We start from the raw sequence: 14,781 nt of genomic DNA, 5'->3' as shown, positions 1-14,781 counted from the left end.
AGTTTAACCATCTGTGTTATACTGTGATGATCAAGTGTTCCTGTCATTTTTTTGAGAAATGTGCATTACACATAAGATGTAAAATACTCTTACTGGTTTCACCGAGGCTCCAGGAATAAAACATGTCAAAACGTAGTATGGACACACTAAAAATGCTTAATCTTTAAAGTGAGGTGCACTACACATTTGTGTTCTCAGTAGTTCCAGCTGAATCTGAAGTTATTTACTCTGTTAGCTGTTCAAGCGTTTGGGGTTTTAACTTTAAATTAAAGCCACACAAACGATTCAAAATAATAATAATAAAGAAAAAGATGAAGCAGAACCTCTCTTTTTGTTTTCTGGTGGTTATATTTCAACATCAGCATATTTTCTTGGCAGCATATAAAAAAAAGAAAGGAAACAATGACTACATCGAAATATCAGTCTCTCTAAGCCATCTCTGTACAGTGTAGGTGTGACTGATGAGATGTACCACCTTTTATTCATTCCCTTCTGTATCAAAAGACACATTTTCACGACTTTGTAATTTTTGGACCTGGCCTCTTAGCGCCCCTGCCTTCCAAATAATTACAACTGTTTCAACAATGACCGAGTGAGAGACCAAATTTGGGTCAAAATAAACAAGAATGAGCCTCCCTTTACCTGTCCCAGGTAGAGAAAATAACAAGAAGAGCTAGAAAATAAACTCTGACTGATTTAATGTCCTTTCTGAGAGGTAAGTCTCTTTGTACAAGTCCCTTGTGGCCCATCATCAATTAGTGATCTATTATTTGTGTTTTTTTCTTCTTTTTTCATTTTTTAATTGAAGACGAGCTATATGATATATATTCTGTTCTGATATGCCTCAATGTTGAAAGCTAAATGAGGCTTGCCTCAGAGCAGAGTATATAGTTTATTAAAAACATTAAAGACTGCTGGCATCCATTAAACCTTACTGGCCAATTGTAGAGCACTACAAAGGTATTAGGCTGTCAGTAGAGACGTCAGTATTCGGACTAGTGGAGTGGCGGTGAAAGTAGCCCATCCACCCTTATCTGTCTTGGCAAAAACCAGGGCCACCTCCAGAACAAAAGGTTATGGGATCAAGGCCAGTAACATCATCCCACATCATTGGTGAAAGGGTGAGGTCTACCAGAGATACAGACAAGCGAAAAGTGAGTGTGTCTGGAAGGCTAGTTCCTCTCCTGCACAAATACAGTCTCCTGTGGACACAGCCCTGCCTCCTGCAGCGTGATGTCATAGTCCAAGTGGGCGAGCTTCCTTCTGGGGAAGTTGGTGACGAGTTCGAAGCGTTCGTTAGGATAACCCTTAGACTGGACGTGTCTTACCAGGGCCTTAAAGAGAGAGTATAATTTGGAAGGTAGGGGAAAAAAAGATTAAAAAAAAATGTTGCCATGTTTATTAGGCATTATAAACATGTACTACTGTTTATTTTACTTGAATATCAGCGATTTTGGGGTTCACTCACCAAAAGTTTTGCTTTAGAAGACAATGAAATTTGCTCTCTCTGTCCATCAGGGTAGCGGAGCATCAACCTGGCTTTGGGACCTATTAAAAACAAAACAGTTACTAAGATGATGCTGTCAGAACTGAAAAGCCACTATACTTAAAAATGCCAGAACACACTGGTCAAAAGGCATAAAAACACACATCACATAGATAAACAATGGATTGATCTTTGAATTAACAGCTACGACTGTGTGCGCTTGCATTAAACTTGCATTCTATTTAATGGTCAGCAGAGGGCGACTCCTCCGACTCAGTCCTATAGCAGCCTTGTCACGCTCCGCTTTCACACTATTAAGCTGTCAGTAGAGACGTCAGTATACGGACTAGTGGAGTGGCGCTGAGGGTGGCAACGGGGGAAAATGCTCGGCTTGAGGCTTTATGACAGGACTTTACTAAACAATAGGTGACATCACAGAAGATACATTCATTGCTTTTTCTGTCTATGCTCCAGAACTACAACCACTAGAAGGTGCCCGCACACAGATATTACACCAGACTATAATTAGACAAGATGAGTGAAACCACTAACATACTTATCACTTGGGTCCCGCCAAGTAAAAACAACACACAACCACCACATTCTGCAAGGGATGTGACTGTAGAAACCGTCAGAAAATCTAGTGCTTAGTACCAGTCTTCACTGGTCATATATGGTACACATTTCGATTGAAATCTTCACACACACTCCAGCAATAAAACTAATGCTAAATCCAGCCAAAGGGACCAAATAGTATAGTAGGATTAAGGGTCTGTCTACATTCAGCTGACTAGGACTGACTTCACGGCCATCATTGATCTAAATGGAGTCAGTCCAGCAGCACCCACTTATGTGTTGGCATAAGTGGGCTCTTAAGACACCTTAAGGCTTTAATACCCTGAGCACGTTGAAAAAAGCTAATTTTTTTGGATCCAAACTTGTGGTGTAACGCAGATGCACACTGAAAGCATTGCAGTTTGCAGAAAATTCGCCTGAAAAAAAAGTGACGTGAAAAAGATGACATCAACATCAAGCAATGATGATGATGGTCCTGATGTTTCTAAACACGAACATCATCAAATTCATCATGAGAAGACAGTAGTAGGGACAATTTCATGGTTTGATCAAGGAGCTGAAGCAGCACCACGACCGCTTCTGTAAATATCTCAGGATGTCAGCGGGACAGTTTGAGCTGTTTTTGAAAGAGTTGGAACCACAACTGAGGAGGGAGAGAAATAATTTCAGAGAGCTGATTGACCCGGAGCAGTGTCTAGCGCTGTGTCTGTGGCTAAACAGCATTATTTTACGATTTCCAGATCATTGTATATTCAGTACTGATGCACTTTGAACTACAGTGCAGTAGTCTGTCTGGGCAGATCTGTTTATTTTTCCAAATGTGAATAAAAGTCACAAATTCATGCAGTGAAATAAGTTGACACTGAAGAATAGATGAGCCCTAAAATTAACTTTTAGTGCACAAAATATTCGGAAAGAGTTTGCACATCCGCAAAGGCCTTTAGACTTTTGTTTTTTTAAAGCAAACTTGCTGCTCACCTTATTATGGTTGCATCGAAAACAGACATATAGACACACGCACACTCATGAAACCTAAAATACTTTTCATTTGTCGTACCATTGTCCTCAGGACAGTCCACATCACAGGTTGTGGTGGTGCTGATCTTTGAAGTTCCTGCGCTTTCAGGTAGTGGGGCGCAGTGATTCCCACCAGAGTCTGAATCAGGCTGGGGATGACGAGGCCCGGGAGCCGAGGGCTCCAGGTGGTTCTTTTTGCTCTCCTCTTTCTTGTGACTGTGGTTGTTTTCTTTGTACGGTGATTTTCTGTAGGAAGAAGTGGAGCTATCAGGATGAAGACGCTGCTGGGCTGCAGTGGCTGCAGAGGGGGTCGCAGTGTGTTTGCCGGTCGAACTTTTCTCTTCATGGGGTGCTGGCGTCTCGCTGTCTGAGCCGTCAACAGAGAAAGGCCCTTCGCTGTCAGAGAAAGGCTCTGCATCAGATTCATCGTCTGATCGAGGAGAATCGGGGGGTTCGGGGACATTTGAGGACTCGTAGTGGGTCTCTTGTAGAGAAGCTCGGATTGCTGCCTCCAACTGACTGTCTTCACTGGCATCGATTAAACTTTCCTAAAAGATAAAATAGTGTACAATTGTTTAAAAAAAGTAACAAAGATCTGAGTAAAGCAACACAAAGACTTTAAACAATACGGATGGCTGCGTGACACTGACAACATCAAATATCACAGCACTAAAATATGCTGATACTGATCATAGCATGACATTTATCCAAACCCTGAAGCTCTGATGCAAAATCCTAACAAACATCCCAGATGCCTCTGAAACTGATCAGAGGTATGACTGAGGAAATTCCAACAGAGCCACAGCAGGAGCGAGGAGCTCTTATTAGAGCAAAAACATAGAGGGAATTAGAGGTGACACATGAGATGAGAGACCCACAGAGCGAGCTCGTTTGGCAGGAGGTGCGTGGCAGGATGGCCCGTCGAGCTGTCCGTGCTCTGCCAGGAAGCCAGTTGCCTGCTCCAGGAACGACGCCACATCCAGCTGGTTCCACTCCACCATTTTTTGACCTGATGTGAACATGGTTTGAACAGAACCGGTCACCAAAAGCAGGAAATAATTAAGTATTTAATTATAAGAAAAGAGAGAGAGACGCACACATCAGTTTGGATCAACACTGCAGATTTACACAGTTTATTGTGACATAATAGCCAATTGTGTCGCTTTAGTATTGCTTCAATCCCATTTCCTGATATGAACACTGTTATTCAAGCTACTTGAAGACTACTAACATTTAAATTATTTTTCATAACACTATTAATGTCTTACAAAATGATGCATGCAGACATCATCTTCCTGTGCATTTATAATAAAAACTGCTTTTGTAAGCCTCTCAGAGTGAGAGCTGTACTTTAATCTTGCCAGTAAATCACATATTTGTTTGTTTTCTTGATCAGCTGGAAACAACTCAATGGTGTGAGTGTGTTCGTACATCAGCAAACCCTCATCATCAATCAGCCCTCGACAAACACTCACCTGTGCGTGGATCCAGGATCGAAATGTAGGGAAACTTGTTCAGCTTATAGAACTGGATGTATCTTTGTCCCTCTTCACTATCATGATATACCTGCAGAGGGAGAAAATGAATGATAGAATATAAACTGAACTTAAAGTGTGCCCACACTGCATAATGCAAAGACGGGTGGACTGCTTTGGAAAAGTACCTCCCTCCCCAACTCTCCATCATCCACCCATTTTCTTCCACTTATCCAATTCAGAGTTACAGTCAGGCTCGAGCCTATCCCAGGTGGTGTACACCCTGGACAGGTAGCCAGTCTGCCATGGGACTAACACAGAGAGACTGACACACTCACATTGACACCTGCAGCCAATTTAGATTTACCAGTTAACCTAACATCCATGTCTTCTATGGACTGTGTGAGGAATTCAATTAAATTCTTTTCTATTTATATATCGCCAATTCACAGCAACAGTCGTCTGAAGACACTTTATTTTGTAAAGTAAAGACCCTACAGTTATTACAGTATATGACCCCTTATAAGCAAGTGCTTGGTGACAGTAGGAAGAAAAAAACTTCCTTTTAAAAGGAAGAACCCCTGCATTTATGTTTCATTTTAACATGAAAACTTTTCACCAAAAGGCTCAAGCTGGGACCATCTTGAGGCTAACAGCTGCACCACTGTGCTGCTCCTCTCCATAGCCCATTATTTTGAACTTTTACTCTCACTTTAAGCCCTTTAGAGCTAACAGGACCAGAGTTTTCTACTTTTTACTCAGGCACACCCCACTTCAGAAACAGAAAAGCATAGCCCCACTCACCAATACCAACCAACCTTTTACCTCTACGTGGAAAACTGCTTCTTTTTTTTTTTGTCTTTTGTTGTTTTTTACAGCTCTAAAAATACACTTTCCCATCTTTGCTCAATGATGGCTAATTCACCTGATGGCAATTTTAAACACGAAACAGAATTTAAACACCTTTGATCATTGAGTACTGCATTTTCTAAAGACTATAATCCACATCTTACAATATGACATGCCAGCAGTTGTCTCGCCCCACCCACGAACGAGCCAGTCGTTTGCCATCTGCTATAAGCAGCATGTGACTGCAGAGACACCTACACACAGCAGACATGTATGATGGTCTCAACTGCTCGGAAGCAGGCACATCTGTTCGTTATTGTAGTGAACATGTAGGCTTGATGTACTTTTTGGCTTGGCTTGCTGTATTCATTGCAAGAATTAGGGTGGTATTTAAGTGCTCTGGTAGCATAAACCAGAGGTGTTGATTGCGGCACTGCTACACACTGAGCTGCAATTGAAGTTATACCATTGTTAAATTGTGTCCATACATGGGAAAAATATAACGTGCATCATAGAAGTATATCCTACAGGTTTAAAAAAGCATTTTATACCCTGTGTAGAACAAAAAAAACAAACTTTATAAATGCATGTCTTTGGTCTGTAGGAGCAAGTACCCAGAGGAAACCCGCACACACAAGGAGAACATACAAACTCCATGCAGAAAGGCCTGAGCTACCCAGTGGATTCAAAAGCAGGACCTTCTTGCTGTGAGATGATGGTGCTAACACCTAACTACCAAATTGTAGATGGATGGATGGACTAAATAAATTCCCTCACGAATAACGCCATGCATCACAGAAAACACCACACTGCGCTCTTAAAACCTCATACCTGCCAGAATATGAAGTGTTCTCTGATGATGGTCTTCACTGAATCATTACTCCACACATCTCTGTTCAGACACTGGCAGGCAAAGTCCTGAACATTTTGAATGTTGATCATTAGCCATTTGTTTTCCATCTGTCCGCAGTCTTTAGCCTATAAACGTAAAGAAAGACATATGGAATTAGAGGGAATTCACGATTTACAAAGACAAATATACTTTATGATGGAAATCATTAAGTCTGCAAGTTTTGATTTAAACGCAAAACATATCTTTTGCTTGGTGGAGAACAAATAATAAAATTAACTAAGAAAAAAGATTATTTACAATGAACTGAAACCTTAATTTCAACTGGAAATAGTTCAAAGACTACAAATCAAATGCTGAAAGCGAAAAATTCTGTTCTTCATTCTTGTGTGTGTCGTTATGTGTAATTCTGTGTGTACATGAAATTTTTATTGAATTTTTTTGTATGAATTCTGATGAAAAAAATTAGGGGTGGGGTCGTGTTAACAATCCATTAAAAGACTTAGTGACTGTGACTCTGAATATTGTGGTAAATACTGTCAACATATAGAAAAGTTTATAAAGTTTTAAAATATGTCACATTTGACCTCTGACCTCTCCTTCAAGGTCAACAGAATGATGTGAAGGTCAAAGTGATAATAATTCTATATAGAGATATTTAAAACTATGGGGGTGTCCAAATTCATGGGGTGCACCCTCCTGAGGCCGCATTTGTAGGCCAATTGCGTCACAGCGACGTGACGAAGGCTGTCCAAATTCGTAGACTCCTCCGAATGCAGCCGACAAATGTGTCCTCCTTCTCTCCGAATTTGAAGGATGGGTTGGGTGTATCCATCGTGGCCCACAATATACCAGAATTCATAGCGCGGCCCAGCCAATTCCAGTTTTCAACAATGGCGGCCACTACTAAGTTTTTAATATTGTTCTTATTACTCTTTCTGGGTCACAAAATAAACTTTTAACATATTTTCAGGGGAGAATGTAGCTGTGTAAACTTCAAATATCTGCTCGCTTTATCAAGATATCACATATTTGCAAAAGTTGTCTGACGTGTTCGGAGATGTCTGTTATCCACCAGCTCGATAGCTAACTGGGAGCTAAGCCGCTAGGTCACTAGAGCCGCAGAGAACGGCAAACTCCCGGCACATCATTTTCAGAACACCACGGTCTTTCGCTACTCAGGTTAAAAATAATATAATATACTTAGATAACCTAAAAATGTTATTGTTTGGCTTTTTTCGGTGTTTTATTTGTTCGTGAGTAAATCGGTTTGGCTGAAATTAAAGTTATTAGATTAGGTAAAATAAAACTTTATTAATTCCCCCGGGTGGGTTCCTACTTGGTTTTCACACAGCTGAATAAACGTCAAACAGAAAACTGATTAAACAGACGTGTGAGATGGTCGAGAATTTACACCAGTGTCCTGTTATATTTTAGATAGCAAGGAGCAGACAGCTGAGTTAATTAGACTCCACCGAGACAGCGGTGACGCAAATCTGAAGGCTAGACCGTCCAATTTCACAGCCGTTTACTTCCGGCCTACCCGACCTTCTGAGGACCCGGCCCACGTAGACTGCGAATGCCAGGTCCTCAGGAGGATGCAGCCCATGAATTTGGACACGACCTAGGTTTCTTACTGGTATATTTACAATGTAAAAAAAATAAAGGCAATGATCTTTTGGGATTCTCAACATCACATTACTTTGACCTCTGACCTCTTCTCCAAGGTCAAATAAAGTCGAACTTTTATCAAATCTAATTTTTCTTTGCAACTATGCTAAAAATTCTACTGTCTTTGTTTATATCGGCCTACACTTAGGAAATGATACTGGTACATATTCTAAATAATTATAAATATCTATTTTTGGCACCAACTCCCTAAGTCCCCTTAATGGTGGCATATTTTGGCCTAAAACCTGCATATATCATCCAGCATTTCCCAGTGTTTCTTTAGGTGGGGGTCATGCTGTTTTGAAGTAACTGCCCCTTCAAAGCAGTCAAACTAGTGAGAAAAACATAGTGTGTCCTTTCCAGAAAATGAGAAAATTTCTGATTTTAAGCATTTGATGTCGTTTCTTCCACTACAAACAGTCAAATTTGTGTTATGCCAAATCATTGCAATCTGCTTTTACACAAATTTTAGTCCTCCCAACTTTTTTGGGAACAGGTTTTTGCATTAGCGGTGTGCAATCACAAGCAAGGAAGCATGACATTGCAGGTTTTCACCATCTACCTACTCAGTCATCATCTAAAATTTGGCTGAAAGTTCACACAGGCTGAATAAAGGTGTGGGGTACAGTGTCCTGTGAGTGACTCCTCACCGTCTCAAAGCTGCCTTTGTGCATGAGCTCAATGGGAGGACGGAAAAGGTCTGCCAGGGTGCTCAGTTTCTTATCCACTGTTCCACCGTTACGCAGCTCCTGTTCCTGGCGGACTAGGAACAGAAAAACATTCATTCACTCATTACTGGAAGTTAAGATGCCACAACAGAAATATGAGACAGACTTTTAATGGTGATTGTTAGGAAACAGCACTACCACATTTTATTTGCTTTAACTTGTACATTTTGGAAAATACTCACTTGTTTCCGTCTGAAAGTCTCGGAAACCATCAAATATTGATCGAGCAGGTCTTCTTCGCTTTGGCACTGAATATATGTAATAAAAAAATAAATAAGTAAACAAATAAAAAAAATCATCATCATCTTTACAGACAGCTGGCAGTCTACATGAAGATTTCTTTGCCTTAAGCAGGACTGACAAATAAAAGCAACAACATACCTCCAAAAAGGGGTTCTGGTTCCACCAATATGTCCTGCTTCTGAGGAATTGGAGCCCGCACTTCACTGAGGAAGGCATGAAGGCAACATATACAGAGTTATTTATGTAGACAAGCAATCAGCTGTAAAAGATCTGTAATCATATTACAAACAATCAACATTTAGTATGATAAGGAAGCAATGAAACGAATGCTATTTTTCGTCTCATGTCAGCTTGTGGTAAACACAGATTCTAAGCTTGGATAAACAATCAGCAGAAAATTTGAGAAGTTTCCATTTTTGAAATAAAACATGACCAAAACAGACAAACTAACTCTGTGGGTTTTGTTTTACTTTTGTCTGACCTAGGCTTGTGGAGAAAAGTCACAGCTTACTCTGTAGAGGGCGCTCTGCTGCTTGACGCTGCAGAACTAGTACTGGTGCTGGGCTCCTCTGCAATCCCGCCTCCATCTAGGAACATGGTCACTGCCATCTCCAGGTTGTTGTTGCATGCTTCCAGCATATGTTTTCCTACGCTCTCTGTGGCCCCTGGAAGAGAGTTAGATATGTAGGCACTAACCATGAGCACAATGCGTTCACAAATGTTTACAGATTAACAAATAACATTGAGAATTTCATAGTGGCACATTGTATTTCAGAGCCAAATATCAGCTGACCGATATTTTCAACCAGCAGCTATAAGGTATTTGCTAATATATCCGTATTGGAAATCTCATAGATGCTGATAAATAAAAATGAATAAAGTCAAAATGAACAAAATGCACTTCCACCGTGTTATGAGTGTTGATGTTGCATAGTTTTCCCACTAGAGGGCACTCTGCTTTTTTTCTGATGGCAACTTAATTTTGAATCACCGCAAACAACAACCTGCTAATCTGGGCAGAGATGGGCAGAGTACAAGGAGCAATCTACCACTTCTCATGACAATAAAAGTTTATTTTTAAAATGCATCGTCATATTATCTTAGCCCCCATCTTAGCGGCTGGGGTCTTTCTGTGTGGAGTTTGCATGTTCTCCCCATGTTTGCGTGGGTTCCCGCCGGGTACTCTGGCTTCCTCCAACCGTTCAAAGACATGCAGCTTGTGGGGATAGGTTAATTGGATAATCCAAATTGCCACTAGCTGTGAATGTGCGAGTGAGTGGTTGTCTGTCCCTGTGTGTTAGGCCTGCGACAGACTGGCGACCTGTCCAGGGTGTACCCCGCCTCTCGCCCTATGACAGCTGGGATAGGCTCCAGCGCCCCCCGCGACCCTGAAAAGGATAAGCGGAAGCGAATGGATGGATGGATATTATCTTAGTAGGGAATCATAAATAACCACACATCACAAATATTTTTTTGTTTTGACTGCCTAAACAAAACAAAATATTGGCTGAAAATCAAATATTGGTATCTGTGCTAAAAAAAAAAAAAAACAACTTTATTGGCCAGGTCCTAATTACATTAGTGTGATAAAACGTTTTTTAAAAAAATATTTTTTCTATAAAAGACTGTCAAGCAAACCAACACTGTCACTAAAAACTGCATTAATGTTGCCATAAGGGGTCAAGTTGTTAACTAAATGCAGTCTATTTTGGTTAATGCAGCAATTACCTGTGACAATTTGTTGAAAATCACATATCTGTTGCTGTGTATATACACAGAAATGAACATTTAACAGTTACACTCAGCAACCTTCCTGTTCATAATTAAACTTTAATTGAATTTATTAATATATCACAAAAACAGTTGCCTCAAAGTGCTTCATACTGTAAGATAGACCCTACAACAATGCATACAGAGAAAAACCCAACAATCATATGACACCCTATGAGCAAGCACTTTGGCGACAGTGGGAAAGAAAAACTCCCTTTTAACAGGAAGAAACCTCCAGCAGAACCAGGCGGCCATCTGCTGCAACCAGTTAGGGTGAGAAATATTACCAGAATACAACCAGTGAGCAGCCAGTTCAGTCCTCCTCGAGCTGTGCTGACGACTCATTCAGACCGATGGCAACATGTTAGCAATCGGTCTACGAGAATAAATTAGACGCAATTATTCATAAACTTCCAACAATCTCTCTGAAGCTGACTGCAGTCAGTCCAGGTGAGACTGTTACTGTTTGCAAAAAAGTTACCACCTATCAGGCAACCCGTGCAATCACCAATGCCATAAACATTTAGTTAGCACAAGTTGTGGTCACAGATTAGAAAAATATTAAATACAGCCATTATTTTTATATACAAGGAAGCCGCTGTCCTATTTTTACTCATTTGAGTTAGCCATTAGCTGTGAATTAGGCAGTTGCTTTGTCAAGCTAAGTGTCACCAGTGTTAAATAGTTTTTCAGTTCAGTTGATTTAGTTTAATTTTGCTTGGCTAATGTTATCTCGGGATGATGGTGCATTAGATCAGCCCCCTTGTTTGCAGTATTCCCAGGGTATTTAAACTTGTTTAATACAATATCAATATTTAGCGTCCCTGTATTCACACAACATCACTACACAAAATATCATCATACTTCGCTCTATCAATTTTTCCTTAATCCCTACTTGCTATATTACAATGCTCATGTTTTTCTGAGAGTGGTATATCACAGTCTAGGTATCCATCTTCTACTTGTGAGGTCACATAAGGCTAGAGCCTATCCCAAGTTTCATAGAAAGGCAGGGCACACTGGACATGTTCCCAGTCCATCACATTCACACCTAGAGCTAATTTAGTATCACCATTAAACAAGCATGTCTTTGAACTATTAGAGGAAGCTGGAGTACCAAGGATGGATTCCAAAGCGGTACTAACCAATGCACCAAGGTGTCACCAGCATCACATCAAACTCGTGACAGTGAACCTTTTGTCCGCTTTTTTTTTCTATTACACTGGATCAAGTCTTTTTTCTGCTTTATGCAAACCTCACCAATAATTTCACAACACTGTCAGCAGTATGAATAAAATCATATAACTGGGTGAAAGCAAAGCACAGAGGGTGGCAAACAGCAACACTGACCTCATTAAAAATTCTTAAATGTTCAAACCTCTCTGTCTTATGCTATAACTGTTCCACATAAGGCCCAAAGTAAAGTTATAAACATTATGAGTACATACACACGTGTTTTATTCACTCAAGGGATTAAATGCCATTTATTATCATGTGACAACATAGTCTAGTAGTACTTGGTAACCTTGGAATATCTTAGTATTTGATTACTTGTTTTTCCGTATATGTGGTCACAGAAGCAACCACATGTCACTTTGACAATGGACACATTTATTTTACCTTTTATATTTATTTTGATTTTAAATGGGAAAAAATGCTTTACTTGTTTTACTGAGTTTCCCCAACTTTTAGGACAAACAAAGCACATCTTAAACTAACGCTTTATCACTATAGTGAAATGAGTTAACGCCAAACAACCGCATGACAGTTCAGTTTCAGTTCAGAAAAGGTTTAGTGGGCGGAAATGCTCCGCATATACAACGCGATGTTTGGTAAATAAACGGAAATGTGCGAAAAAACCTGAACAATGCAAAAAGCCTTAATGACACACATGGCGGCAGTCCACAACGTCGTGACAGTGATTTGGACACTCCACATCTGAATGAACCTGATTTATAAGCGGAGTGCCGCGGGGCGACGATGAAATTCTGGTCTGCACTGCGCATGTCCGTATAAAGTAGCAGCCCCTTAACAGAGTCTCCCTCTTCTTTGCCGCTTAATAACTTAAAAAACACCGTCCACTGTGTCAAAGTGCTGATAAACTATAGATAATGTCTGCGATGACACTCGGAGTCCCCAGGTTGTGACCAATAAATAGTGTCTGGAGCCACAGTCAGAGGCATAGTGACAGCAACAACATGAAGTCTGGCTGGTGGTGATGAAGAAGGGAAATGTTGAACAGCCGACCTCCATTCCACATTATCGAGCAACACGCCACGCAAAAAAAGAGCATACAAATCGCTCTAGGTTAGCGAGATTGTGTCTTTAACGAGCACTAATAAGAAAAGCAGACATTTTCAAGTGATGATTAAAAATAAGTTTCAAAGCTGGCGGCTTTAAGGTTCATTTTCCGAGTCTTTCACTTGAGTTTAGCTGATAACTGCCTGTGCTTTTCCCCTGTGCAAACCACTGGCAGCGCAGGAGCAAGAGCAACACTTAACGCCCGTTTTCTCATCTGCGCACGGATTTCAAGATTTACCCGGCGAGGGAAGTGTTCCTATATGAGCACAAAAATCCACTGAGTGAAATAAACGCTAATTAAAATGTTATTTTTACCTGTTATTGCTGTGAATTGTTGTATTAACCCGTTCACCCCCGGAGCTGAGGTATCTCCGAGCGCCGCCATCTTACCGCCACAAACAACAACATAGATGAGGCGCATGCGCAAAGTCGTAATTTTTCCCCTGCCCGGCGCGACGCGGACCCCATGCGTAACAATAGTGCTGCATTCTGGGTCATGTAGTTTTAATGATCTAAAGTCAATTACCGTTGATGGCTTATTATGTAAAAAATACGTGTTGGAATTTTATACAGTTTTTTACATTATATTATATTATATTATATTATATTATATTATATTATATTATATTATATTATATTATATTATATGCCCTTTTACATTAGTAATAAAAGTTAATAAAATTTATCTTTATTTTCCTGCTGTTTTGCTAAAAATATAAACTTTTCTTTAATTCATATTCAGAAACTGAGACCGGCTAGTTACATTTTCTGTGCTGTAGACACAGAGTTACTCATATGATAATGTTGTGTGTAGACGGCTATATTTCATACATAATTTACCGGGTCATAATTCAGTAAACATATCTACACTCATCTACACTCACCAGTCACTTCATTATGTACACCTGTTCAACTGCTTGTCAATGCAAATACCAAAATCAGCCTATAGCAGTACCATAGCAGCAACTCAGCATATTTAGACATGTAGACAAAGTCAAGATTACCTGCTGAAGATTAAACCAGCCATCAGAATGGGGAAGAAATGGGATAGTTGTTGGTGCTAGACGGGCCGGTCTGAATATTTAAGAAGGTGCTGATCTGCTAGGATTTTCCTACATAACCATCTCTAGGGTTAATAAACAATACGTCAAACCTTAAAGCAGATGAGCCACAGCAGCAGAAGACCACACCGGGTGTCACTACTGTCAGATAAGAGTTGGTACGGGCAAATTGAACAATAGAAGACTAGAGCTTAGATCACCTCATATTGGTTTCTTGAATATGACAATAAATTCACTCTGTTCAAACTGCGTACACAGTCACCAAATCTCAATCCAATAGAGCACCTTTGAAATGTGGTGGAAGTAGAGATTTACATCATAGATGTGCAGGTGACAAATCTGCAGCAACTGTGTGATGCTGTCATGTCAATATGGACCAAAATTTCTAAAGGATGTTTTGAGCATCATGTTGAATCTGAATCACAAATAACTAAGGCAGTTCTGAAAGAAAACAGGGAACTAACAAGGTGTATCTTAAGGTGTAACTAATGAAATGGCAGGTGAGTGTATCTAGATTTTCAAGGAATTAAGTTTGTTTAAAGTCAAAGTCCATTAACTTTAACTTAAAAGAAATTCATTATGCTTTTCCTTATTGTCAGATACATACATAATGCATGCAAAAAGACAAATACTGCTAATAAACATGGCCAACATTTCGTATGCAAAAGCAGTCCCTATGAGGCCAGACTTTGTGCTCCCCATCACACCCTTTATATATTTTCCTGTTCTTGAGTCTCTATGATGACTCACGATT

The 14,781-nt window shown here is 40.1% G+C and overlaps 1 protein-coding gene across 1 annotated transcript; it reads right to left on the bottom strand.

The window, feature by feature from the left end:
- Positions 1–328: 328 nt before the first annotated feature.
- Positions 329–13,378, bottom strand: ubxn7 (UBX domain protein 7). The gene is made up of 11 exons (XM_005912784.2): positions 13,282–13,378; positions 9,407–9,560; positions 9,034–9,098; positions 8,835–8,900; positions 8,575–8,687; positions 6,235–6,381; positions 4,555–4,645; positions 3,958–4,088; positions 3,120–3,627; positions 1,469–1,548; positions 329–1,334 (listed from the first exon to the last, which is right to left on the bottom strand). The coding sequence occupies exons 1-11, from the start codon at positions 13,349–13,351 to the stop codon at positions 1,173–1,175; spliced, it is 1,587 nt and encodes a 528-aa protein (XP_005912846.1). The 5' UTR covers positions 13,352–13,378; the 3' UTR covers positions 329–1,172.
- Between the last annotated feature and the right edge of the window lie 1,403 nt (positions 13,379–14,781).

This window comes from Haplochromis burtoni, unplaced genomic scaffold (genome assembly GCF_018398535.1).
Source record: "Haplochromis burtoni strain Fernald_Lab_line unplaced genomic scaffold, NCSU_Asbu1 Contig_3, whole genome shotgun sequence".
Taxonomy (NCBI): Eukaryota; Metazoa; Chordata; class Actinopteri; order Cichliformes; family Cichlidae; genus Haplochromis; species Haplochromis burtoni.
Note: the sequence above shows the minus strand (reverse complement) of the source record. Positions and strands in the feature narration are given on the sequence as shown.

Excerpts from the sequence above, each read along its gene's own strand:
- ubxn7 (XM_005912784.2), bottom strand. The coding sequence starts at position 13,351 with ATGGCGGCGCTCGGAGATACCTCAGCTCCGGGGGTGAACGGGTTAATA. Across the intron at positions 8,688-8,834 it reads AGACTTTCAGACGGAAACAA|TCCGCCAGGAACAGGAGCTG; the intron begins GTGAGTATTTTC and ends TTCTGTTCCTAG. Across the intron at positions 1,549-3,119 it reads GGACTGTCCTGAGGACAATG|GTCCCAAAGCCAGGTTGATG; the intron begins GTACGACAAATG and ends TGTTTTTAATAG.